Raw genomic sequence first — 25,602 nt, forward strand, 5'->3', positions numbered from 1 at the left:
GATCACAACTGTTTTATTATTAAGGCTTTGCTGTACCATGCTTATATACATATGTCTATTTAGCGGTTTGTGATTTGCCCTGCGCTAACGGTGGTCGCTGTGTGGGACCTAAAACATGCCAGTGTCCTTCTGACTACACAGGCCCCCAGTGTCTATTGCGTGAGTACCAAAACCACTGGAACATCTGGCTTTAGTTACAGCTGTCATGCATTATTTACAAAAGGCGCACAGGTATTTATGGTGGGGGGATATTTCTACCCCAGTGTGTCTATTGTGCAAGTGTTAAATTTACACAACATTTTTGATGTACATAAGGCTGATGCTGTCACTCTGCATGTGGCCTTTCAGCCCTTTGCACGCCTGCCTGTCAAAATGGAGGGAGATGTGTAGATGTGAACAAATGCATTTGTGTGGGGGGATGGCAAGGAGCACGCTGTCAGATAGGTAATATTAATGTGTTTGTTTTTATGACAAGGAATGTTTTCTGCAAGTACATAATTGGTTTGAACCATCAACTTAATATCAGCTGACTATTGCCCCATTTGTTTTTACAGAACCTGTTCAGTGTCAAAAGCCTTGTATAAATGGAGGAGTGTGTGTAGGCCTTAACAGGTGCCAGTGTAGCAAAGGATTCACTGGAGTTTACTGTGAAACAGGTAAACATTGTTAAGGATTGTTGTAAAAAAAACAGTTCTTTAAGGAGTAAAACTGTTTCTGTCCTCTTAGCGGTGACCATTCCCTGTGTGCCACCCTGTAAACATGGAGGCACATGCAGCCCTCACAACACCTGCACCTGTGCTGCAGGCACCACTGGCCTTCGCTGTGAACGACTGTATGTATCAATGCTGTCTGTAACCTATGAAAGTTTGAATGATTTTAACCAATCTATATTAAGACAATTTGTTGTTGTGTCCAAGGACATGCCCAGTGGTTACTACAGTGGTCAGTATGGCTCGAGCCGTGAGGAAGGCCTTCAGAGAGAGTTACGTTGATCGCTGTGGACCTCTTGGTGTACAGCTTTGCACTAAATACAGGTAGCAATAGTAGTATTTTATATATATATATATATACATATATTTTTTTTTTTATGGTACTGTGTGTGTGATTTTCCAGGATGAACCAGGCACGAGTGTATGTGCAGGCATATAGAGTGGGGTATAAAACTCAGTGTCCAGAGAAGATGAATACATGAACCACTGTTTAAACACTGTCCACACCAAGAAACAGTAGCCCAACAACAAGTAGGTTATGGTTGACAAAATGTGATCTAAAATATTTTGCAATTCTTGTTTATCACTGATGGGATCTACATTGTGATGAATGCCTTTATATGTTATTTAAAATAAAATACTTTAAAATAACTTGTGTTAACTATAATTCAGGCCAATTCAGAAATGTATTCTAATCATGATCTGTTTAAGACTGGAGCCCAAAGTATGGCTGCTATCACCTACCTGAGTGCGGTGACATTTTGTACATAAACCTACTTTTAGGTTTAGCAGCAGCCCACTTCACTGATGTGCCCTTGAACTTAATGTTCTTTCACAACTGGAATTGTTTTTCTTAGTTTTTTGTCTTAACATGCAAAAAATAAATCTCTGTTAATGACTTAATTAAGTGCCCCACATAGCAAAAAATATCCGCAACGGATCCGCCGCGGATCCGTCAAAATAAGCGGCTGATCCGCTGCGTATCTCGCGGATCCGCCCGGGACCCGTTTTGGATCCGCTTTCAGAACCGGGTTATCTGCCCCGGATCTGCCGCGAATCTGTTTATTGTGTCGTTAGGAGCCTAAATATGCTTCAGATTTAATACTGATGAACTTCCTACTGACCTAAATACACACCAGCAGCATTTGCATTGTAATTGTACATAAAACTTTTACAGCAAGTATTAAAACTAGGATATAAAGGCTTAAATTTAAAAACATAAACTTAAACAATTTCAGAGTTGGATCAGTGATATCCTATCACTAAATCTCATTAATTAAGAAAAAAAGAACCTTTTTTTTTTTTTTTTTTACATTGTAAACAATGTTTATTTGAATCATTAATTAGAAATCTTAGGACATGAATAATTATTATTAATGGTATAGGACTTATATACCCTTTGAGTTAACCAATGCTTCATTCTTAATATGAAAATGACAATTTACAGTTTTTACTAAAAATACTTCAAGTTAAGCAAAGTTTTTGTTATTTTTAAATGGCAAAAAACAAATATTAGCTATATGAGTAAAAGCCTGGACAGATGAGACTGAGTGTAGCCATACCATACTGTTATACTAAAACTTAACTTGTGTTTACTACCACAGTACAATTAGACGGATGGTTGTTCTTATAGAGTGTGCAGTGTGGGAGCTTCAGAGCCTCTGTCTTTAGCTTCAGTCTGAGGCAGAGGTTTTGAGGCAGAGGTGCAGTGAGTCTGGCTCCTCTCCAGTCCTACTGGTGAAGATCCAGTCTATCAGTGTCCAGGACTGGGCTTCCCCTTTCTCACAGCATCTGAAATGACACCAGTGTGTATTAAACACCCCATTACACCTCTTATTCTTGTAAGGAGTTAGAGTTCAGGTTTGTGAAGAACATTGTAAGTCATGACAGTGGCTGTGTGATTTGAACATAAAAGGTAAACACTTGATTGGAGAGATCTGTGCACTTACAGAGGGTCAGTCTTTAAACTCAACCATAGCATGTTCTGAAAGAAACAATATGCACAACAACAGGTGTGATTATAATGTGCATATGTTTAGTTATGAAAGTGAATAAAAGAAGGTTAATACAGTAAACTTACAGAGGGTCTGTCTCTACATTTTTGGAACTTGGTCCAGCAGAGGGAGTTCTGTAATACATCAAATAAGAGAAACACAAATATCAGTTTGGATCATTTCAGGCCTCAGTGTTTAATACAAGTGCAGTATTTACCTCCAGAGGGTCTTTATCAGGCCCTTATGTCTATCTTCTTATTAACCATAGTATATTCTGAAACAGAGATGAAAAACATTATTTAACTCATAGGAAATACTTTAGCGCAGTATAGCTGAACTTATTTGTTTTAGCATAAGCCTGAGTATTAGATTGAGACGTATTTCACTGTTGTTAATATACAATACTACTACATTTACTTTTACCACAATATTTAAAATATAATAATCAATTTATGATGGTGTTCATAGTCAATATCAGTGTAATTTAGATGTGACACATTAGTGTTCATGTCAACATGTCAGATCTCTCACTGAAAGCCTGAAGCACCATCTCAAGTCCCATAACAGAAAGTTAGAGACAAAGTCAGATCTGGCTCTAAACTAAAATCTCACTGTCACAGAAATCATTAAAAGTACTGACCTCTGATCAGTGTGCCGGGCTCTTGATGGGGACACTCAGCAGAAGGACAGGGGCTCCTGATGTCATCTGGGGAAAAACAACATAAGTTTTGGTTGGTTATCTAACGTTAACTGTTGTTAAAAGTTGTGCTTTTTATTACGTTACGTTATTGTATTAAGGCACGTTGCGTTAAATTATCGTATTAAGGCACTGACATGACTGCACTTTAGTCTCAACTCAAGAGTCAACACTCTAGTCTACACAAATAATAATTATCTCTGGTTAAAAACACAATCAGATCAGACACCGGTGTCACCGTCGCTCCACAGCCGAAGGGAGAGCGCCGAGAGCGGCATCCAGCCAGAACCGAACCCGTTAGACACGACCAATGATCACGGAGCAGAATTACAATTCTGTGATCGTAAAAATATACAAGACTATAAGTAGCGTTATATAAAAATAGTATTTAGACTGGGATCTACCTCAAGAGATGGAGTTATCCTGACTCCTGACCTCACATCGTCTTCATGACTGCACTCGTGAAAACTGATAAAACACACACAGTCACAGATTTACAGACACCACAATCTAACGTTAACGTTATGTACATTAATGATGACTAATACAATTAACTTTTAAACTATTACTTACAGTTAAATCCGCGGACAACAGGTGGATGCTGCTTCTTTCCACTCAGGTCCCGATAACGGCTGATGGGTAAGTGGCGCGTCCGCGCAGCGAATCCGAACCGGTTTAGCCATGGATCCGCACATTGATAGTACAAATCATTGTGTCAAAAACAAAGTTGTTGTGTTAAAAGTAGAGCCCGACCGATATATCGGTTGGCCGATATTATCGGCTGATATGGACAACTGGAGGCATATCGGCTATCGGCCGATATGTTTGCTGATATGGGCCGATATTTCCCATGTTCATGTTATACTTCGTTATAAATCTTAGACTCTCTATATTATGTTCATTTATTCCAATTTACAGTCAGATAAATGTCCTAATATGTGTCTCCGCATCAGTATTTATCCGCGGAGTCATTTGTCAGTGTGTGTGTCCATACTGTCCCTGAACACATCCCCAGAGTCGCGTCACTCACGTGTGTTTGTTTACACTCGCAGACACAGATCCAAACACTGAGATTATATTCTTTTTACGGACAATCGGTTTGAGTCTGGATTAAAAGGACATTTATTAGTGCAGACTTGTGATGTGAGGAGGAGCCTGTGTGAGCGGTGAGTGTTGGAAATATGTCGACTTTGAAGCTATTTTTTTCTCATTAGTTTGCTATTAGCTGCTGTAGCTCCCGCACATAAACAAGCTGTTTTCTATTGGCCTATTGTAAAGTGACTATACTGGCCGTATATTTGTTACTGAACCTGCATTGATATGTAAAGGAGCTGTGAATAGACGTGTGAATGATGATAGTTGCGCATATAATTAATTACCGCGGCGCGCAGCATTTACAGCTAAAGGCTAATAGCGCTAGTTTTTTTGCTAGCTAGTAGTGATGGGTCGGTCGCGAACGAAACGGCTCTTAGAGCCGGCTCTTTGAAGCGAACGACGGGAGCCTGATCCTTATTGGGATTGGGAGCCGTGTTTTCGCTTTCTCTCACTTTTTTTTCTCTTCACGCCGTGTGCAGACTCGTTGTAGTTTGACAGCGGCAGCGGCTGAAAACGAAACTTTCAGAAATCTGCGTGTGCATAGGATAGAAAAAACGTGCATATTTGCCTGTAGTTCAGCATAAAATAAATAAACCAGGACTAATCTTGGGCTCGAGAGAGGGAGAGAGATAGAGACCGAGTTCCGACACTCAGTCCTGGTTCAGTTCTGGTTTAGTCCTGTTTTACACATGGTTTAGATCCGTTTTAGTCCTGGTTTAGTATTGTAGCGTCTCCCGGTAATGAACACACAAATAGTTAACAAGTGTCGCTTTATTGCGAGAACTGAATTGGGTTACTGTGGCAGTAACCACGCCAGTACACCCGGTTAACAGTTCAATAGGTCCCGCTCAACCTGGGACCACGCTACTCACAGAACCAAACAAGCAAGAAAGAGAGCGACCCCTCCCCTCACAACCCCTCTTATGCGTAATGTAACAGAAGCCCAGCCCCCCCCAACTTTCATCCAATCACGCAGGCCATGAGCTTAACATAACACATCACATAACAGTTAGAGAAAAGGAACAAGGTTTTAACAATTAACTATTGCAGGTTGCTACAGTATTTTTTCTGTCCTGGTTCAGTTCTGTTTTAGTCCTGGTTGCAACAAAACAATCTGAAGAGCCGCTTAGGACCCAAAAGAGCCAGCTGTTTTTAGTGAACCGAGAAAAAGAGCCGGTTCTCTAAAAAGAATTGGAATACCCATCAGTAGTAGCTAGAATGTGATGCAAAAAATGCCATTAGGCCGACGTACTGTCTGTAAATATGACGTAAAGAGTCAGAATAACAATAAATGTTGCTTAAATAAACCCAATTTAAAATCAACTAGAGCCAAACCTAAGTTTTTTTTAAACAATTCAAGATTTACAGTGAATTTTTACATCACTAAATATATCGGTGATTATATCGGTTATCGGCAGCTTCAACTCCCATTATATCGGTTTCATATCGGCCACAACAAAATCCATATCGGTCGGGCTCTAGTTAAAAGTACGTTCACAGTGCGGATCTAAGATGATTTAACCGCAGATTCTCTCTGAAACAGCAGGCCATCTAAGGGTTAGGGTTAGCAACAGTCAGAAAGCGAATACGGAACAAATACGCAGCGGATCCGCAAAGCGGACGGACTGTGGGGGGGATTTGGCGGACCGAAAGCGGATCCGCTGCGGATCCTGATGCTAATAGGGGCGTCACCATTTGGTAGGTATATATTATGAGATATTGACGAACGATGAATAAATGATATTAATTGATCCCTCTCTTAACAAAATGCTTTGCGCAGATCGGTGTTGGATATTAACCCTCACGCTCTCCTCGAGGTCACATAGACCCGAAGAAACATTTTTTTCCCTTCCCGCTGTCTTGGGGCCGGTCAATCAAACCCAAAAATGCTCGCCTGGCGAGAAAATAAATGAAAATTAAATTTTTGGGTCTGATTGACCCGCCCCAAGAGAGCGGGAAGGGAAAAAAAAGTTTCTCCGGGTCTATGTGACCCCGAGGAGAGCGTGAGGATTAAATTTATTTATTCTGAAATCCGTAACCGGAAGTTGCCAGAGCCGGTGTACTGGAGTGACCTTCTAGCCGTCCTGTGTTGTTGACAGCCGCTCTAGGACAAATACATTAAAATGGTTTTTGAAGAGAAAATGGTCATGAATGGCGAGCCCGATGAGGTGAATGCAATGACTTATTATGGAAGAAACTATTTGGTGTGATGTACTTGTCCAGCTAGCACTGGCTTGCTAACGGAAGCTATCACAATCTTAAATTAGCATTAGCTTCCGTATTGTATTATCACACTCCCAGGTCTTACAGTTGTGGAATGAATTAAACTAAACTGTATTTTGTCATGTTTAATTTCAGGATGAAGAAGAGGAGGAAGAAGAGGAAGAAGAGGAAATGGTGGTATGGATGTCCTTGTCATAATATTTTGACATTTTATTGTGACATAGCATATATTGTTTCAGACTAGAGTCACCAGTCAGGTTTAAGTTATTTGATCTTTTATGTGAGACTGTGTATTATCAATATAAATACTGCTCGTATTATAATGGCACTGTTGCATTATCAAATACAAGTTTTCTTTAAAGGTGTGTGTGTGTGTGTGTGTGTGTGTGTGTGTGTGTGTGTGTGTGCGCGTGCGTGCGTGCGTGTGTGCGTGTGTGCGTGTGTGTGTGTGTGTGTGTGTTGTCCTAGGATCCCCTTGAGTCTTTGAGACAAAAATGTGAAGAAGCTGAACACTGCGTCCACACTCGGGGGCGTCTGGAAGAGTGTGAAACCAGAGTGGGGTCTCGGTCTTCAACTGAGGAAGATTGCACTGAAGAGCTGTTTGATTTCCTCCATGCAAGGGACCACTGTGTGAGTTATGAAACTGATTTCTGTGACTATGTGAAATAAGACAAAGTTCCTGGTTAAATAAAGAATAAATACAAAGAAATAATTTGTCAGATATTTAATGAAAAATAAAACATTTAACAATTTAGTGAGATGTAAACATAAGTGAATGTAATACCAAATACATCCTATATTTAATATGTTTTATTAATTTTTTTCTGTGAAATATTGGCTAATATACTTTTGTGTTTTCTAGGTGGCACATAAATTATTTCATTCTGTGAAATAAAAACCTGTGGATGTGGATCCAGTGGTTGGTTGTATTAAATTGTCATTGTAGTGTTTCTGTGCTCTATCTGTCTAGCCATTGTGCTAGTTACATACTAGTAAATATTCAATAAAGTTCATAGTTAGAAATCTACTCCCTACTGCACATTCTTGTTAGCATGTTAGTGGATTCAACTATAAACTTAAGATGGGGTGTTCCTGTTGATTGACAGCAAGTAAAACAAATAATCGAATTACCACATGTAGTATGCTTTTAGAGAGTTTATTATAATTATTATAATAACACATTAATATTACAATTGTTCCGAAATGCTGAAAGCGATCTGAAAATGCAGACCATCATGATGACTATTTGAATCTGATTCGTCAACAGCAGAACAAGACAAAAAATCTAACACACAGACATCTTCCCTGTCCACAAATGCACAAAGCGCTTCACCTACACATTTTTCACAAAACAGAATAAGGCTGAAGTACACTATGTTTGTTTTGGTTTGTCTTTTTCCCTCTTCTTTTTTATCCTTCTTTTTGCAGTGGAAAATAATACACTTAAATTATAAATATTTTTGTAAAGGTTGTATGTTTTAATAGCTTTTTTTTGTTTTTACCTTTTTTACTGCCTGAAAGTACTGGTTTATTTCATTATTGTAATAATGCCTTTTTCTCACCAACTAGCCGTGCCCTGCTTCAATCAGTTTCCCCATGCAGTGAGTTCCAGTGTGAGGGTGCTATGGATCTGTTTGGAGGTTGAATAATATTTTTTTAACATGATTTCATTGTAATATTATGTCATTTTATTGTAATAATTTATTTTCTAAATTTGATTATCATATTGAGAACGCTTTAAAAAATGCAAGATGTTTTTAGGCATTGCTTTACACACTGATATTAGTACCTCTAAAAAAAGACTACAGCTCATGAAAAAGTTGAATATAATTTCAGAAAGTCAAACCCTTATATAATTCAGACTCATGACACAGAAGCTTTCAAGCCTTTATTTCTTGAAATGATGATTATGGCTTACAGATAATGAAAACCCAAAATGCAGTGTCTCGGAAAATTTGATTATTAAAAGATTATTAAGATCAATTAAAAATAATATTTTAAACAGAAATGTCAGGCTTGTCAAAACTGTGTTCATTTCTATGCACTCAATACTTGGTTGAGCATGAATTGCTGCATCAGTACGCTGAAGCATGTAGGCAATCACCTTGTGGCACTGCTCAGGTGTAATGGAAGCTCAGGTGCTTCAGATCACCTGCATTGTTTGCTCTGGTGTCTCATCTTCCTCTGGACAATACCTCAGAGATTCTCTGAGAGATTCAGATCAGGCAAGTTTGAAGACCAATCATGCACAGTAGCAACATGGTCAGTGAGCCATCATTTGTTACCTTTGGCTGTGTGGGCAAATGCCCAGACCTGCTGGAAAATTAAATTGGCACCTAAGCTTAAGGCTCTGGCTCCACTGCCCTCGTCAGCGTTTACGCGCATAACCCCGCGAAACCACAGCCACGTGTCAACGCGAATAAACACACGCTTTGGTGAATAGTGATGTTATTTCCAGATATGGGTCACTGTTATGGACAAGAAATTACGAACCTTCAGAAGAATTGTTTAATCAATTATTAATTATTTTATTAATGTGGGTAATTGATATTACATCAGATGTGTACTGACAATGTAAAATAGCCTACAATAACACATACCTCGTTTCCTCATTTTCCTTTGAAGCAAAAACAAAACAAGCTCCTTTCCTGTGCTCATTTTGCTAAATCAATCAAGATAGGATGATGGGGTCTTTGCCATCAACCCATTGTTAAAAAATCACATAACAAATATGTTTTAATACTTGCATTTTTATGGTCGTTTCATTTACTTTCATCATGCCATATATGCCCATTTGGCTGTGTAAAGGTCAAGTTAGCTCTTATATACATTAACACGCAGTTTATGGCATTTAAATGTAAGGTTACGCTTTTATTTTGGTGACTTCCGGTGTGAACGGAAGTGAAGGAAAAAACGTTAGCTTGTTATAAAGAAAAGACGCAAAGTAAACACGGCAACGTTAATAGTGAAAATCAAAACAACGGAGAAAAGTTATATAAAACAAACTAAAGATAGCTACAGTCGACAGGGGAACAAGGTTTGTTTGACTTGTTAATGTATATTTGAACTTGTCATTTGTATCAAATTAATGTTAAATATGGATAACGGTTAAACAATGTAAAGAGCTAGTGATGCTGTAATCGTATGGTAATTGCTGTTATTTTGTTCTTGTCCAGCTCTTACGTTGGTTCTATGACACGGCAAGGAAAGATTAAAAGTCATTTAACCATCAGTTCTGACCTTTTCAGTTCGATTGGATGCTACAGGCTGTGTGACAATTTGATTACCTTACCTGGGGGCAAATGTACAAATTTGACCTTTGCAGTGCCCTCCTTGAATGAAATTCTGAAGGACCCTGCTCAGTCAAGGGAATGATTTCCCTTTGCCCATTTACCCTGCAGAGCTGGAACGTTTGGGGTTATAAGGCATATATGTTGCAGCCTGTCCAAAAACTGTTGTGGGGTGAAGTCCAAGCCACCACCTGACAGGTCAGTGTAACATCTACAATCAGATTAAAAGACTAAAAACAGATTAAAGACTAAAGACAAACTCAAACTCAATCCAAAAATCAATTTATTGAGAAAAATCGAGGGGATAAGAGTGAAGAATTATATTATATATTATATATATATATATATATATATATATATATATATATATATATATATATATATATATATATACACACACACACACACGCACACACACAAGGAAAGAGAATGAGACGCGGTCCATGTCGTCACCGTGCCGGGAGGGGGGTCAAGATGGCAGCCACACCCATTATTGTAAACAGTTATAAAGCGGCCCCATACACAGTCTAGGAGCCTTCCGGGGTCGTGTTCAGTCGTGTTGTTGGCCACTATTGGTAATCGTCCCTTAAGACCAGTGGGTTCAAGCTCATGGAAACGTTGATGCAACTCGCGCACAGAGACAGTCCGCTGCACATGCTGACTGAGGTGATGGTGGTGGTACCATGCCTCCTCTACGGGGGGCTGCTGGTGGTCTGGAGAGTGCAAGAGCGGCGACACGAGAAGAGGCAGATTTCCAAACTCCAAAACCGAAGAGAGCGCAGCGTTCAACAGGCGGAACAACATGTACTAGAGTATAAACAGTCGGTAGGTCGGATACTATTGAGTAAATACAGTTTCAATGGTCTAGAAGATGGTTGCGTCCGAATGTCCACACTATTCCCTAGGGCACTACGTAGTGGTCACGCCATTTTTAGGTTGTCCTAATATTCAGTAAGTGAAAACTCAATTTCCCACAATGCACCTTGAAGAGTAGTGGGTATCAGTGGTCACAAGACCGCTCAATATAGACCACAATGCAGTGGGACAGTCGGGAAAACAGCGGCATTTTGGGTCAGGTGTTTAACTGGCAGTGTTGGGAAGGTTACTTTTAAAATGTAATCCCCTACAGATTACAGATTACACACCCCAAAATGTAGTTTGTAACGTAATCCATTAAATTACTTAAAGTGAGTAACGTAATCTGATTACTTTGGATTACTTGATATTGTCATGTTTTTTTAAACGACATGAATGTAGCAACCACATCCTGAAAATTCTTGTTTGTTGTCTTCAAATTGTCTGAGCCCAAGTCTCCATGAATAAGCAACTGTTTGCTGTAGAGAAACAAAGACCACGATATCTTAATATAAGAGGTTTTGTCTGTTAAAAGACAGTAACAAGATAAGCTTTTCCTTCACCATATTAAAAAATATTATTGATAGAGAAATAATTTTTTATATGAGATCACCTTAAATTATGTCAACCTACTGTTAGGTGTCATGTTGTTTAGTCCTGGTTTAGTCCTGGTTTAGTCCTGGTTTAGTCCTGATTTTTAGACCTGGTTTACTCCTGATTTTAGACCTGGTCTTTAGTTCTGGTTTAGTCGTGGTTTAGTCCTAGTTTAAACCTGGTTCAGTCCTGCTTTAGTCCTGGATTAATTCTGGTTTAGTCCTGGTGTTAGTTCTGGTTTAGAGGCGCAACACGGTCCACACGCGGCGCACGAGACGGCGGTGTCCGTGCAGTAACTACGGAAGGAGACGTGGTCCGCGGGTTGTCAGGTTGATGACGATGATGAAGGTGTGTGTGTTTGTGTTTTGTGTGTGTTTGTGTGCGCGTCCACTCATGTCGCAGGTCACTATAGGACAGTGGTGCAGATATTATGAGTCTATGCAGGTTGTGTTCACCAGTGCCAGTAGCTCCTGTTTCACATTTAAGTTGTAGGCGATTTTATATTTGTTTTTTTATATATATATCTCACATCAGGAGAAGAATTTCCAAGACACAAATGCGTTTTTACCAATGCACTGCTGCTTCCACTGTGTGACTGACACCGCCAACTTTAATATGACGTTTACATCGCTCTTATTGCGCGCGTTCTGTTTGGGTTTCCGGCAATTAGTGAAATTACCGAAATAAAAAAATAAATAAATGCGAGGTAGCACAAAATGTGAAAACAGGAAAATACCGCCTTGTAATCCACTTATTTCAGCAAAGTAACTGTAATCCAATTACCACTCATTGAAACAGTAACTGTAACTGAATACAGTTACTCATAATTTGTACTCTGATTACGTAACGGCGGTACATGTAATCCGTTACTCCCCAACACTGTTAACTGGACACAACACGACTGAATGAAAGGAATGAAACAACTGGTTTATGACACGGTTGAACTGTAATTATGAATAAAACACCCTTAAATAAACACCTCCTCTCACAGTGGGAGATACAGGACTACATACATACAATACTCCATACAGATGTACAGCAACTCACCGTTATGTAACGGATAAGCCAATGTCCTGTCAATCATATCATTATTGCACTGTCTTCCTATGACCTCTCACATGAAGCTGAAATTTTATATTTTATTACTTATTTTTCTGTTTCCCTTGTGGATCAATAAAGTTTGTCGAAGTAGAAGTCTAAACCATTGTGGTTAGTGGTTTAGCAGTGTGAGTGGTTTATGCAGTGAATGTGGGGTTAGGGGCTAGGGTGGACATTCTGACACAATTTTGTTGCTAGTGTAGACTATATATACATTTTCTTCTTTATACAGTCTATGGGTGCTAATTCCTCTAACTGAATTCTGTATTTTTTTTAGCATTCTATGACACACTCTGCTTTCATCTTGAATCTATCTTTGTCTGAGTTGACAAAACAGCTTCATGAAGGTTCACTGTCTCCAGAAGAGGTCTTTTATGCATATATGGATAAGGTGCAGCTCTCCTGATGGACCAGAATGTCTTTAAAAGACAAACGGGTAAACCACTTCTAACTATGGTTTGTCTTCATACAGACCCTTGATTTACAACAAAAACTAAACTGCTGCACTGAGATTATTTTGGATAGTTTTGAGAAGTTAAAAACTATTGACTCTGGCAAAAAAGGTCTTTTATATGGAGTTCCTGTCAGTGTTAAAGAAAATCTCTCTCTCAAGGTACAATTTGTTTTATGAGCCAATAAAAGACAGTTATTAAAAGCTTCAATTACCTGTTTTTATCCTATATCAATATAGAACTGTGACTCTAATTGTGGGGTGGTCAAATTTATAGACCAGCCTGCTGATGATGACTGTGTGCTAGTGAAAGTGCTGAAGAAGCAAGGAGCAATTCCTTTTGTGAGAACGAACTTTCCACAGAGTTTAATAAGGTAAATATATTTATATGTACAGAATCCAATAATACATACAAACGTTGGCTAGTAACTAGTTACAAATTAAGGTATTAATGTAATCATATAACTTTTTAGTAACACAGTGATGTAACTAGTTACAATTGAAAATTGAGTAATTAGTTATTTGCCCTGATTTTTTTTTTTCCCTTGTCAAAAGGTGTGTAATCCATTAGAAAAGGGCCATAAATCAGTAAAAAGATAAACAGGACCATGGATGTCCTCATCTGGTGTCAGGCAGGTCAGCTGTGTACCAAAACAGCATGAATATGTTGTCCCCTCTGCTTGAAATCAGATCATAAAATAGAAAGTGTCATTAGTGTGAAAAATGTATGCTTTTTATAAGTTGGTTCCTGAGCTGTGCGTTTCCTTTTTTCCCCAAATAACTTATAGCAGTTTAATTAGTAATCAAATTACTTTCGAAATAAAGTACTCAAGAGTTGTAATTAGATTACATTTGAAAGGAGTAATCAGTAGTCCATAATTACTTTTGCAAAGTAATCTGACCAACATTGCATACAAATGTTATCTTATACCTGTGAAATACTGAAATGTATCCTTGTTTTCACTCTTGCAGCTTTGATTGCAGTAACCCATTTTATGGCCAGACTGTGAACCCATATAATCTTCAAAAAACCTCTGGAGGTTCTTCTGGCGGAGAGGCTTCCCTGATTGGTGGAGGAGGCTCAGTAATTGGTGTAGGCTCAGACATTGGAGGTAGTATTCGGGTCCCTGCTTCGTTTTGTGGGATTTGTGGGCTAAAGCCAACATCAGGTCGATTGAGGTGAATAGTACTTTTAATATGGATGATTCTGACATTTTTTTGTTTTATTACATATATGTCTTTTATAGCTCCGTGGGTCTTAAAACCTTTATCCGAGGGCAAAAGGCTGGTAAGGTGGAACATTCAAACTGCCACATACAAATTATCTATTAAAAAGTAAATGAAAATTAAATACCACACACTCTAATGTGTTATTAACAGTGGAAAGTACTATTGGACCAATGGCAAAGGATGTGGACAGTTTGGCTCTGTTCATGAAGGCTGTACTTTGTGATTACATGTTTTCCCTGGATCCAACTGTTCCACCACTGCCATTTAATGAGAAGGTGTGTATAGCATTAATATCTGCTGAGTAAGCATTAGGAGACTAATGCAAAAAATGTATTATAATAATAATAATAATAATAACAAAATTATAATTGATAATAATAATCTTAATTTATATAGCACCTTCAAAAACACCCAACAGATAAAATACAAACTGGTGGCATGGTGTCTAAGTTTCAGGTTCCTAGATTCCTGTGCTGTGGGTTTCTCCTGGGCAAATTGTGCACCTCAGGAAAAATCCTGCAGGAAGTCCTAGCACAAGGTCCAAGCACTTTACAGCAGTAGCCTTCTGCTCCTGACAGGTGGTACCAACGGCACTGGTTGAAAGATGGTTAAATCACCTCACAGATACACAAATACAGAGAGAAAATGCATGCACAAAATTGGAGGATTGTTATCATGACAGCCTAATGCACATTGACATAGTGATATTTTTATTGTCTCTTTATATTGTGTTGTTTGTTTTTGCCTGTGGTTATTTGTCCATCTGCTGTTATCCCAGAAGAAGCTAATTTAGTTCCATTGTGTATTGTCTCTAGGTGTACCAAAGCAGGAAACCTCTGAGAATTGGATATTTTGAACAAATTGAGGAAACACTAGCATTTCCATCAATGATCCGAGCAGTGCAAGAAGTCAAGGTTTTGTTAGAGCAAGCAGGCCACACTGTAAGAACAACCCATCTCTGCAAAAAAAACCCATATAATTCAGTTCAGTTTCACCTATAAATCTCTGTATTGTCACTGTAGTTGGTGCCTTACAACTTGGTGAAAAAGGAGATGTTTGAACTAGTGACCAAAGGGATTTTGCCAGATGGAGGTAGAATCTGTGCTGAACAAATGTGAGTAATTTTCTTAAACAGAAAATTCTAAGATGAAATAAATTATAGGACTACTGACATTGCTGGGGTGTGTCTTGTTTAATCTTGGCTATTCAGTCTTGTTGCAAATATGTGCGTGTTTGTATTTTTCAAGGAAAGGAACTACAGTTGACCCTAGTTTAAAATTTGCAAATTTACTTTGGAGAACGCCAAATTGGTTGAAGAAAGTGATTGCCTTCATCATTAAACCTTTGGTAAACTGCTTTTACAGAGTTGGCATTAAATAATTTCTCTCCTCTAATTCCAAAATACCTTAATCATTCAATGACTCTTTCTTAGTATATTTTTGTATGTGTTTGCAGTTGCCCTTTACAAGTCGTACATTACAGGCTGTGAGTGGAGTTGGGTGAGTCTTACACATGCTGCTCTATGCCCACAGTTGGCTGTTAAGTTAAGTCTTATCAGTTTGACACAAAAAAACCAAACTGATATTTTCTTGGCTTTTTAGATCTATTGCTGGCCTTTTCAAGTTGCAAGCTTCAATAGAGGTTATACTGTGTTTGCACATGTTGCTCAGTCAATGAAAATACTTCACATTATGCTGTTTTTAAACATCTTTGTTTGTAGGACTGTGTAAAAGACACAATAGCAGAGTGGCAACTGCTCAATATAGATGTTGTCCTTTGCCCAATACTTGGACCCGCTTTGAACTTCCATTATTGTTCCAAAGTATATAGTAGGTTGTTAGTCATAAATATTTTTTATTGGCTTGGTGCATGTCTTAGACAATGTATCAAGGTACTGAGTTTACATGCAATGATGTTCAACTGGCTTTTTCAATTTTATCACTCTCCAGGTATGGTTCCATTTTCAGCGACTTTCAATCTGCTCAACTTTTGTGCTGGTGTTGTGCCTGTTTCCACTGTGACTGCACAGGATGAGAAAAACCTCTGTCATTTTGCTTCGGGGAATATGTATGAACGGTTTTTAAACAAGGTAAAAATGAGAGCAGACTTTTATGTACTTTTAAATGTTCAAAGTATGCACTTGGTAAATAATTTTCCTGTTGGTGAACTGAAGTTTGTCAATATCCCACCAGATGGCGACAAAAGACTTGTTCTGTGGCTTTTATGCTGACCATTGTACTGTTTGTAGGCTGCAAAAGGAGGAGAGGGCCTTCCTGTTGGTGTCCAGTGTGTGGCTCTGCCTTGGCATGAAGAACTCTGCCTGCGCTTCATGAAGGAGGTGGAGGAGCTTGTCAAGAAACAGAAGACCTAGGAATTAACTATTCAAAACAAAATAAATCACCACTAAGATGAAACCGATCAGTAGAGCAATGTCCTATTATTGTGCTTAAACATTAAGGACAATAGCTATGTCCACACGTACACCAAAATCAGATTATTATGATTTGAGGATATTTAAAATTTAATGAAATGCAACCTGCAAAATCTGATGTGAATAATCAGAGGGACCATGATCAGAAATAAATCAGATGATTTAGCTGTGTACATGTCATTTGAATCATTCTATAACTCAAAAAATCTGCTTATAATAATCACATGCACACTCAAAATCAGTAGTATGCTGGTAACCACAGCCATTTTGGTGGCCTTTCCTTTTCATTTGTCTTCTGTATTAGAGAAATGAAATGAGGTGGCAAGTGTTACCCTAGACTTGGCAAAGAGCTGGAATTGAGAGGTAGTTCTTAGCATTATCTGTGGCACGTGGAGCAGCTCTGACTGTGACACTCAGTCAGGGAGCGCTAAGCTTTTAGCGCCTTCCATGGTCTTCAGAGAAAACTTGACATTGTTCCTAAATCCCCCAATTGAAGTTATAACACACAATAACATATGCTAAATTCACACTGCAACCTTTGTCTACACTTGGCTAAAAATATGTGAACCTTTTTCATTTGATGTAACAAGTTGACAGTTTACATTGAATAAAAATCCTTGTATTCATTAATTACTCTAGTCTATTATAAATCTATATGCAACTGTAGTAAACTAAACATTAGCTATTCTTTGTTGAGAGTTAATTAATCAATAATCAATGCACAAGAAAATGTAAAGGGAAAATGTGGCACATAACTGTCTTGAAAAGGCGCAGTGGAGAGTTGCACTAGTGAAGCCACTACTCTTGTAATGATACTGCAGATGTATCATGTGGCCCTGGAATGCCATGGTGCTTGCTTATGTAACGTCTCATTGGTAAGAGCAGAAAACACCTCATTTACAGAAACCTTAGGCTATAAGATCAGGTACTTTAAAAGCCATTCAAACACATTGGACCCTGCCTGTGCACTAGCAAATAAAACACCTTGAGATTGCTTCAACTAAACTAGGATGATTCTGTCTTAATGTCTCATTTCAGGGACCAAGAAGCTCATGGTCTTTATGACTGCAGAGAATTGCACATAGCAATGTTTGACACAGCAGGAGTCTACCTTTTGAGATGATCAAAGTCGCAAGTTCAACCAGCAACCAGGGCCACTTACAGCAGACATCACGAAGCTGAGAGATTGGCAGCTTTTAGGTCTTTGGTCCATTTCATGAGCCATTACTAGCACAGAGACAGCATGCTGCGCAGGACGAGTGGGAGGAGGTGAAGGCAGCTTAACAGACAGCTGATACAGGTGTATAGGCGGTATCAAACAGCAGAGCTGTCAATGCAGCAGCCTCCAAATTTTGTCTGAAGAAGTTAAGTATCCGACTGATTTAACTATGACAGGATTAGCCAAGAGCTTTGAATGATTTTCTCAGATTCTGTGACTCAACAATTCAGTGATCCACGTTCTATCGGCTTTAAAGGCCCTATCCCAAGTTTCAAGAGCTTACCCTTTGGACAAGGGCTACTTTTCTGTCACACAGTCCTGCTTTTCCTTTTTTGCTGCTTTCAGTTGTTCATCAGCCCTACGTCCACGCCAGCTCTCCCATCCGCCTTTCTCTCCACATCTGCTAGGTTTGAGTTTTCTTTCATTCCCCCAGCACTGAGCTTGGCCCAAGGCCCTTATAGCCAAATTGGTTTACATTGGAGAGATAAATGCTCTGCAAATGCGCTTAAACACGTACAGTAAAAAATGCAGACAGTGCGTGTCAGGATTATCACCCAAGTCAGGGGAGAAAGGCGAGTGTCTCAGTAGCACAAAGCTTGGGAACCCGAGTGAAGCCTCAGATAGAGTCCGTCTCATCCACTCCGCAGGAGGAAGACAGAAAGGCAGAGGGGTTTAGCAATTGCATGCTGGTCTGTAATTCTTGGCATTATATAACATATAGTAAACAATTAAAACTCCAATGGCCTAGAGAAAAGATTGTTTAACATAGGTGAGCAAACTGCTGTGTTGAACCATTGGCAAGAAAAGTCTGCAGTTTGCACACAGACCATCCAGTGTACACATGGTAGAAACGTTTTTTCTCTTATGTTTTAAGATTTATTATAATTTCCACTAGGGCTGAAAGGTACACATGCTCTTATTTTGTGACTCCACCTGCTGCTATCTCCAAGGAGACACTGAGTTGGGGTTTTCTTGCTTTAGTGTATAGTCACATGCTTCGCTGAAGGGATTTGGATGTAAAACTTCCAAGAAAGACCACCGCCACCCCCTCACATAGCCCCCCCTTTTCTCATCTCCATGACCTTCCCGCCTCCCAAATCTGTGCCACCCCCCAGACCTCCCAACACAAAGGCCTGAGAGCGAACCCAGCACAGAAATCATAGCGCACCATTCAATCATTGTTTTTTCCCCTTTCTCACCCCTTTTATGGTTCCACTAAAGGTTTTAGCTGGGCAGAGAAGGAGGGCTGTCACTGAGGAAACCTTAGTCCATTGATGAAGTGACAGGAGCTGCCAGAATATGATCCTAATCCTGTTTCTAGCATTCTTTTGGCCCGCTGGCATCGCAATTCCTCCACACATTCTCTGGGCTGTCAACGAGGAAAATCCCTCTAATAGTGCATTGCCCAGATACACATCAAAGAGCTCCTGGAAACCTTCAGCGGCTTAGCTGCCAAAGACACACTCACACAGCCTCAACCTTCTCCTTTACTCCTGCTGTCTTTGGAAGAAGCCAGCAAACATGTGCATGCTACATGGACAACTGAATAGCTTAACTTAGTTGTCAGTTTATAGCTTCAGCTGCAATTTTATTCTTAATTCATTTTGTTTTCCATCAGAGAAAAAAACTTTTTTTTTTTTTGCCATAAAATAGAACAAAATAGAATAATTATAAAAAGCAGGAAAGAACAGGTGTCTCAATTTTGCTGCCTTGAAGAACCCTTTAAGTCCTTTTTCATCTCATTCTATTCTTACTGAATCCATCGATATCCCAACCAAAGGTAATCTTCTTATGGCAAAGCACTGTTTCAGTGCAGCCAAACCCTGGCTGACAGGGTGAGAGGGAGAGGAAGAGGAGAGGAGGGGGTTACAGACACACTGTGTCACTCATTTCATTTAAGATTAGATTCTGTTGAAGAACAACAAGTGCTCCTCTGTGCTCTGTTGAAGGCATCTTAAGGCCAAATTATTTATAGCTGGTCAAGTGCACACATATCCAGCACTAGCAGGCTCAGGAACAACTGAAGGTTAAATCTGTTAGATGTAATGATAAAATTGATGGGATGATATAAAATCTTTTATTAAACTAATCTAAATGACCTGCTAATAAACTAACAAAGACATTTTCATTTTCATTTGCAGTTTATTTGTTAGCATTAATGATAAATTACTCACATTTAAAACAATTCTGAAGTACATTTTACAATAAAATTACAATATTTTACATAATTTCTGTTTTTTTATGACTCTCCAGGATCAGACAGCATTTGTTTTGCATTTACATTGATGGTTCTTCTTTTAAGCAAACAAACAAACATAAAAATCCTTCCACTAAAGGAGGCATGGAATGACTTCAATCCTGAATGCAGTAGATGTAGAGTACAATTGTATTTACAGTGTCCGTGAGCTGTACCACAACCTCTCCTGATGTAGTGACTATTTGTCTGATGTGACTGACTGCTGCCCTTTATAAGCGTAATCCATGCACGCATGCACAGTTCACACAATTGAATTAACAGTTTTTGCTTTTGTATATGTAGTTGGTTTCCCTTTTCATGAGCTGTGACTTTGAGCATCTTGTCAGATCCATGACAAAAGTTCATTGTCTGTAATGTCATAAGAGGATATGGTTAAAGTAGTAATGTGGGCAACGTAAGCTAAAGGTAAGGTAAACGGTGGACTTCACATAATATTTCTGAGTCATTTTTTTAGATGAAATTGCTGAATGGAACTCTTCTGGAGTGGGGACGTGTCTCCAGGGAGATAGCCATGCTTTTTCTAGAATACTCCACATTATAGCATTATTCTTATCTATATTGCATTTGTTCAGTGCAAGTTTTTATTTGTCTGAAAAAGGCATTCTTGCGGCGTAATCGTACGGAGCGTACACGCCTTCACACATATCTAACGTGAGACTTGGCCTGATGCTGTATTTATGGAGAGACCTCTTTAATGCAATACTGTGGAGCATTCCAGGCAGAGCAATAATTTCTGAGTCAACCAAATAGCTGACCCTCCATTTGAAAACTTACATAGTGCAGCTTTAAGTCAGTGCTGTGGATATGAGCAGGGTCAGTTGGGGAGCGTGTCCAGTCCAAGTGATGCCGCGTGCTGCTTGGCCCTCAGGCGCAGGTTTTCGATACTCGTGGTCTTACTGTTGAGGCTACCTGTGAGACTTCCTGGAGCAGCCTGTAGCAGTGGGCTGTTCCATACCTGCTGGGCCTGGGACAAAGATTGATAATAGGACTGACAGGGCAGGGATCCCAGGGGCGCAGACATGTTCACATTCATCCCCAGGTAGGGCAAGGAGGATGGGGCACTCATGTCAAAAGACGGGTAATGTACCAGGTTGTTGGTGGCCGCCATGTGCTGCCGAAACTGCTCCTGAAGCCGGAACAGGCTGAGAGGGGAGGAGGCGTAGGAGTTACTCGTCACCAAACTGCTGGACACAGAGCTGGAGGAGGGCAGGGCTGGAGAACTGAGAGGAGAGTCTGAGAGAAGGAATAGACTTTAGTCAGGTGTCACTGCTGTGCAAATGCAGAGCAACAGATTAAAATTTTTTTCTGACTGCATACATTTTTGTACTAAAAACATGTTCAAGATATGGAAATCTTTAAATAAGCAGTACAAATGATTAAATATAATTATTTACAGAAAAGCCAAAATATTTACAAAACTTTAGTGGATATTTTTGTTTATTGACAATTTCTTCCATTTTTGGTGACACTGTCTTACCTGATGTTGGACTAAGGCGTTTGCAGGATGGGGAGCTACTGCTTTGCCGTGCGCCTCCCTCTCCCGACACCTCCTCCCCGCTCTTCACCCTGGGCTCCACTCTCATGGCCTCCTCTTCTCTGTCAACATTATCTTCTGCTGCTGACTCACTGTCCGATGGCTCTGGGGAGGTGACGTTCACTTCCACACTCATCTCTGCCGCCTGCGCCTGAGCTGCTGCCAGTGTGTCGGAGTTTGAGTGACAGGACGAGGTGGAGGAGGGGGGAGGGGGGGGGCGGGTGGAGGGAGCTGGGGTGGTGTCAGCGCTGTCACTTTTGGGGTCCTCTGCTGAACCGTCTGTGGATCCTGACGCCTCTTTCTGCTTCTGGAGCTGCTCCTTCTGCAGGCTGCGCTGCTTCTTACGGAACTTTGCTCGGCGGTTTTTAAACCAAACCTGCAAAATATGAAAATATGGCTTTGAGCATATTATTTTTTAATACTTGACTGTGACACACGAGTGTCTACAGTCTGTGCAGTAAAGTGTAAAATTATGCTGGTGGTGACAAAATATAATAAGGAAATGCCTCTTTCTGAAAATAGCATCAATGTTTACATCCAGATATATTTTTGAGAATTGTACAAAATAGCTTCAGACATCCAAAAACAACAAATTTGATCAATGTGAAATATAAAGGGAATATTGTAATAAACACTTTTTCTTTGAATTTTTACACAATACCTATTCTAAAGATATTCCTACAGTCCTCAAAGTCCCCTCATCTTATTTTATGTAATTGTAAGAGTAGACGTACCTGTACACGAGCTTCAGGAAGGTTAGTGCACATGGCCAGGCGTTCCCTCATCACCACATCTGGGTAGTGGGTCTTCTGGAAAGTTTTCTCCAGAGCCTCCAGTTGCTGTGCCGTGAAAGCGGTCCGACTGCGACGCTGCTTTCTGTGCTGGGAGCCATAACGGGCCTCAAGGATGATATCTTGAAATGTGCAACCGTTGAGAAGAAAGAAATAGAAGTTTAATTGAAGTTCTGTATTTATTTGTCAATATTTAACCTAAAATACCAAAATCTGATTGGCTACACTGCCGGTCAGTCAATCACCAGGCAGAAAGGGATATCTTGATCACAATAAATGAGTGTAAATTATATGGAAAACAAAATGAGCTACTTATTCTTACCAGCCAATCTCTCGGCCAGAGTGAGGGCATGTACTGAGGGTCTATAGTCGGGGGCGTGCTGGGCCTGTTGCGCCGCCTGCTGGTGAAGATTGTACATAGCGCTCAGCGAGTTCATTGCGTGCAGTGAGTAGCCGTTCACCCCGTAGTGCTGCATTGTTTAGTCTGCAAAAAAAGGTCAAAAACGGATAAGAAAACCAGCTGTTTAGGTCAGAGTAAAGAGATACAATTAATACATAAATTTATAAATAATAAAATAGAAATAATAAAAACACAAAATTAATGAAAAAATATAAATGTAACTGTAGTGTTTTTATTTAAATGTTAGACTGAGAAGGCAATTAAAAAACAGATAAATCCCAATCATTTCTAAGACATGAAAAGCAATAAACTAAACTGACACATATTAAATAATGCATAACTGACTGAATATTTTGAATGAATAAATATTCCCTTTAAAATTATAATTATATTTAAAAAATAAGAAAATGAAGATTGGATTATTTAAGAAGAAAATACTTAACAATTTTAACAATATATTGCTTTGGTGTATTCAAATAGTTCGTAGTATTTAAGAAAAGATGTATCTACTACAAAGAAAAATCTAAAATAACATTATAACGATAAATGAGCTTTATAAATATATAATCCCTTTTTTTCTCTGTTAGTCATATCTCAAAGAATAATACATAGAGAATAAAATGCTATGTAGGCTACTAGAAATATTATTTATGCAATGTGCCCTGTTGTTGTTTAGTGATTCACTAGTCACACTTCGCACACGGAGGTCGCTGAGAGCTGCTCTGACAGCGCGGTTCTCGCAGAATAAAAATATGTATTTTCTGTTTGAGAGACAGAATCAAATTGAGGCCGTTTATTTCAATCTGTGGCGGGTCCCAGGCCGGTGTCAGGCGCCTGCAGGCGGAAGGAGAGAGGGGACCAGGGTGAAATATGCACGAGGGTCCCCGGTGGACCCCTGTCTAATGTGGTGCAAATAGCTCTCAACTATACTACAAGGCTATTAATTTATCATCACGCCTGGCCTGACACGTGAAAGGCGCAGTGTATACACTTAGACCCTGTGTCAAATACAGTTACACTTTCTTTTTCTTCCTAGAACTTTCCTGTATTATTTTAAAGGAGCCTCTGGCAGAATTTATGTAATATGGGCGATTTGTAAATCTTCGGCTTAAAATGCACTATAATGCTCTTCTCTCTGGACAATGTCACTAGCCTCGGGCTCCGCGTTAAGCCTAATTATGCTAATTGCCGTGGATTTATGAGTTACAGCATTTACTAAAGACTGCCTTGGGGCCGAAGGGTTTGGCTTTTCTGTAGCTTCTACAAAGCAGAGCATACTTCACTTAAATGGACATTTAATCTCGAGGCTGATCCTGGAAACGGCACTATGTTTAGCTGCAGGATACAACAGTTTGTTTGTTTGTTTTTTTAAATTGTGCTTGTATAATAAAATATAACAAAAATTATTGTATGTATTTTATTTAAAGTTGTCTGAATTTAGGAAGTATTGTAGAGTCCACAAACATTTTAAAAAGTTAACGTTATCTTCGATAACAAATTAGCTAACCTATATTCAAAAGGTTTTAAAACTACATGGCAAGAACAATATTGTTTTAATAGATTCAGAAAAAGGTAAATGGTAAAATCCTAAAACTACTTTTGGAGTTTGACAGTTGAACAAACTTACCTGTTCAGTTTTCCTAGGCTAAATATTTCCGGGGCTTTCACAGTATTCCCTCCGGATCTTTTAAACGTAATGAAAAATCCGCTCGTTGCTGGTCATGTCCGGGGGTGTCTGGTCCTGAGCAGGCCCGGTGTGTGTGGCTCATGTCCCGGTGCGGCGGGGCTCGGTTTGTCGGGCTCACGTGCGGAGGATGAGGATGCTGCGCTGCTTCTCTCGGCCTTTAAACGGCGCGTGGGGAGACGCACGCGCTCTGGCTCTGGACCAATCAGAGCGCTGTCCTCCGCAGCTGCCCCACGCCCTCCGCGGGTCTCATCAATGGAGTCCCATCCATGGGGTCCCGTCCCATCACCGGTCCTATCCACAAAATGGACTTTAGTGACCACTGCAGGATTTACTGTAATATTCTACTGGGGGTGATTATCAAGACATGTAGGGTATTTGGCTTTTAAATTAATCTTTTACAATAACAAGACAGTATGTATTTGCAATGTACGATTATTACAACTTGTTATACGAACGCGGTGAAATTGTAAATGCATATACATTTATTCATTAAAAATCTATATTATTATTTACCATAATAAATCCAATCACATTTTTAACATTCACACTGTTTGACCCCACCAGGATGTGAAAGAAAGCTTTAATTAAAGATTGTGGCATTTAGTGTGACTCTAGGTTAATTCTCCTTTTTAATTGTATTTGTCGGTGGCTCCGTGAGTTTGGCGGGAACTCTGCATCTGATGGAGGGAGCGAGGTGCATGCCGGGCCACAGCCTCCAGGAGCTCCTGGCCCCGAGGGATTTAGGTTAGGATTGGGAAGACAAGACGGCATTTCACCCTCCAAAAATGTCTTAAAATGACTGCTGGTAAGAGGATTAAAACAATAATGCCCCTCTCTTCTTCAAGGTTTTTTGAAAAGATTTCTTCTACCGAGGAAAAACCGTTTAGACTGGAATTAAGGGCAGCGAAAAGTAGCCTTTTAATGTAAAGCTTGCATATTTTGTTGAATTCTCTTTTAGACAGCAAGTCACATTCTAGTCACATTCACTTGCACCTGATTGTGTACGGAAACAAAACCTAGGTAATGGGATGCATAATTTGTTACTC

At 39.6% G+C, this 25,602-nt stretch overlaps 4 protein-coding genes across 9 annotated transcripts in view; 2 read left to right on the top strand and 2 right to left on the bottom strand.

Moving 5' to 3' along the window:
• LOC129412077 (LIM/homeobox protein Lhx8-like) overlaps positions 1–25,602 on the bottom strand; it is a 121,888-nt gene that overhangs the window by 14,031 nt on the left and 82,255 nt on the right.
• Positions 6,513–7,746, top strand: LOC110167826 (cytochrome b-c1 complex subunit 6, mitochondrial). The gene is made up of 4 exons (XM_020933220.2): positions 6,513–6,664; positions 6,855–6,896; positions 7,188–7,349; positions 7,582–7,746. The coding sequence occupies exons 1-4, from the start codon at positions 6,620–6,622 to the stop codon at positions 7,612–7,614; spliced, it is 282 nt and encodes a 93-aa protein (XP_020788879.1). The 5' UTR covers positions 6,513–6,619; the 3' UTR covers positions 7,615–7,746.
• LOC110167803 (fatty-acid amide hydrolase 1) lies at positions 7,899–17,298 on the top strand. 6 transcript variants are annotated; one of them, XM_055165038.1, is made up of 16 exons: positions 7,899–9,756; positions 9,896–10,207; positions 12,834–12,947; positions 13,029–13,169; positions 13,248–13,381; positions 13,980–14,186; positions 14,255–14,295; positions 14,388–14,512; positions 15,053–15,178; positions 15,260–15,351; positions 15,485–15,584; positions 15,693–15,736; positions 15,839–15,878; positions 15,958–16,066; positions 16,187–16,326; positions 16,486–17,298. In XM_055165038.1, the coding sequence occupies exons 3-16, from the start codon at positions 12,840–12,842 to the stop codon at positions 16,606–16,608; spliced, it is 1,530 nt and encodes a 509-aa protein (XP_055021013.1). In that variant the 5' UTR covers positions 7,899–9,756; positions 9,896–10,207; positions 12,834–12,839; the 3' UTR covers positions 16,609–17,298. The 6 variants fall into 6 exon arrangements, 4 of the variants coding, with proteins under 4 accessions (XP_055021013.1, XP_055021012.1, XP_055021014.1 ...); XM_055165037.1 differs by having other exon boundaries at positions 9,968–10,207; XM_055165039.1 differs by having other exon boundaries at positions 10,121–10,207.
• Positions 20,959–22,945, bottom strand: LOC110167764 (diencephalon/mesencephalon homeobox protein 1-B-like). The gene is made up of 4 exons (XM_055165040.1): positions 22,792–22,945; positions 22,413–22,591; positions 21,622–22,054; positions 20,959–21,377 (listed from the first exon to the last, which is right to left on the bottom strand). Exons 1-4 carry the CDS (start codon positions 22,943–22,945, stop codon positions 20,959–20,961), a joined length of 1,185 nt encoding a protein of 394 aa, XP_055021015.1.

The sequence above is a fragment of the Boleophthalmus pectinirostris genome, unplaced genomic scaffold, assembly GCF_026225935.1.
Source record: "Boleophthalmus pectinirostris isolate CB_2022bp ecotype Guang Dong unplaced genomic scaffold, ASM2622593v1 HiC_scaffold_7, whole genome shotgun sequence".
NCBI lineage: Eukaryota > Metazoa > Chordata > Actinopteri > Gobiiformes > Gobiidae > Boleophthalmus > Boleophthalmus pectinirostris.

Coding starts and splice junctions, on each gene's coding strand:
- LOC110167826 (XM_020933220.2), top strand. CDS start 6,620: ATGGTTTTTGAAGAGAAAATGGTCATGAATGGCGAGCCCGATGAG. Junction 6,665..6,854: donor TGAATGGCGAGCCCGATGAG/GTGAATGCAATG, acceptor GTTTAATTTCAG/GATGAAGAAGAGGAGGAAGA. Junction 6,897..7,187: donor AGGAAGAAGAGGAAATGGTG/GTATGGATGTCC, acceptor GTGTTGTCCTAG/GATCCCCTTGAGTCTTTGAG.
- LOC110167803 (XM_020933188.2), top strand. CDS start 10,619: ATGGAAACGTTGATGCAACTCGCGCACAGAGACAGTCCGCTGCACATG. Junction 12,948..13,028: donor TTTATGCATATATGGATAAG/GTGCAGCTCTCC, acceptor GTCTTCATACAG/ACCCTTGATTTACAACAAAA. Junction 15,879..15,957: donor AGTTGCAAGCTTCAATAGAG/GTTATACTGTGT, acceptor CTTTGTTTGTAG/GACTGTGTAAAAGACACAAT.
- LOC110167764 (XM_055165040.1), bottom strand. CDS start 22,945: ATGCAGCACTACGGGGTGAACGGCTACTCACTGCACGCAATGAACTCG. Junction 22,055..22,412: donor TTCCTGAAGCTCGTGTACAG/GTACGTCTACTC, acceptor CATATTTTGCAG/GTTTGGTTTAAAAACCGCCG. Junction 21,378..21,621: donor ACGCCTTAGTCCAACATCAG/GTAAGACAGTGT, acceptor TCCTTCTCTCAG/ACTCTCCTCTCAGTTCTCCA.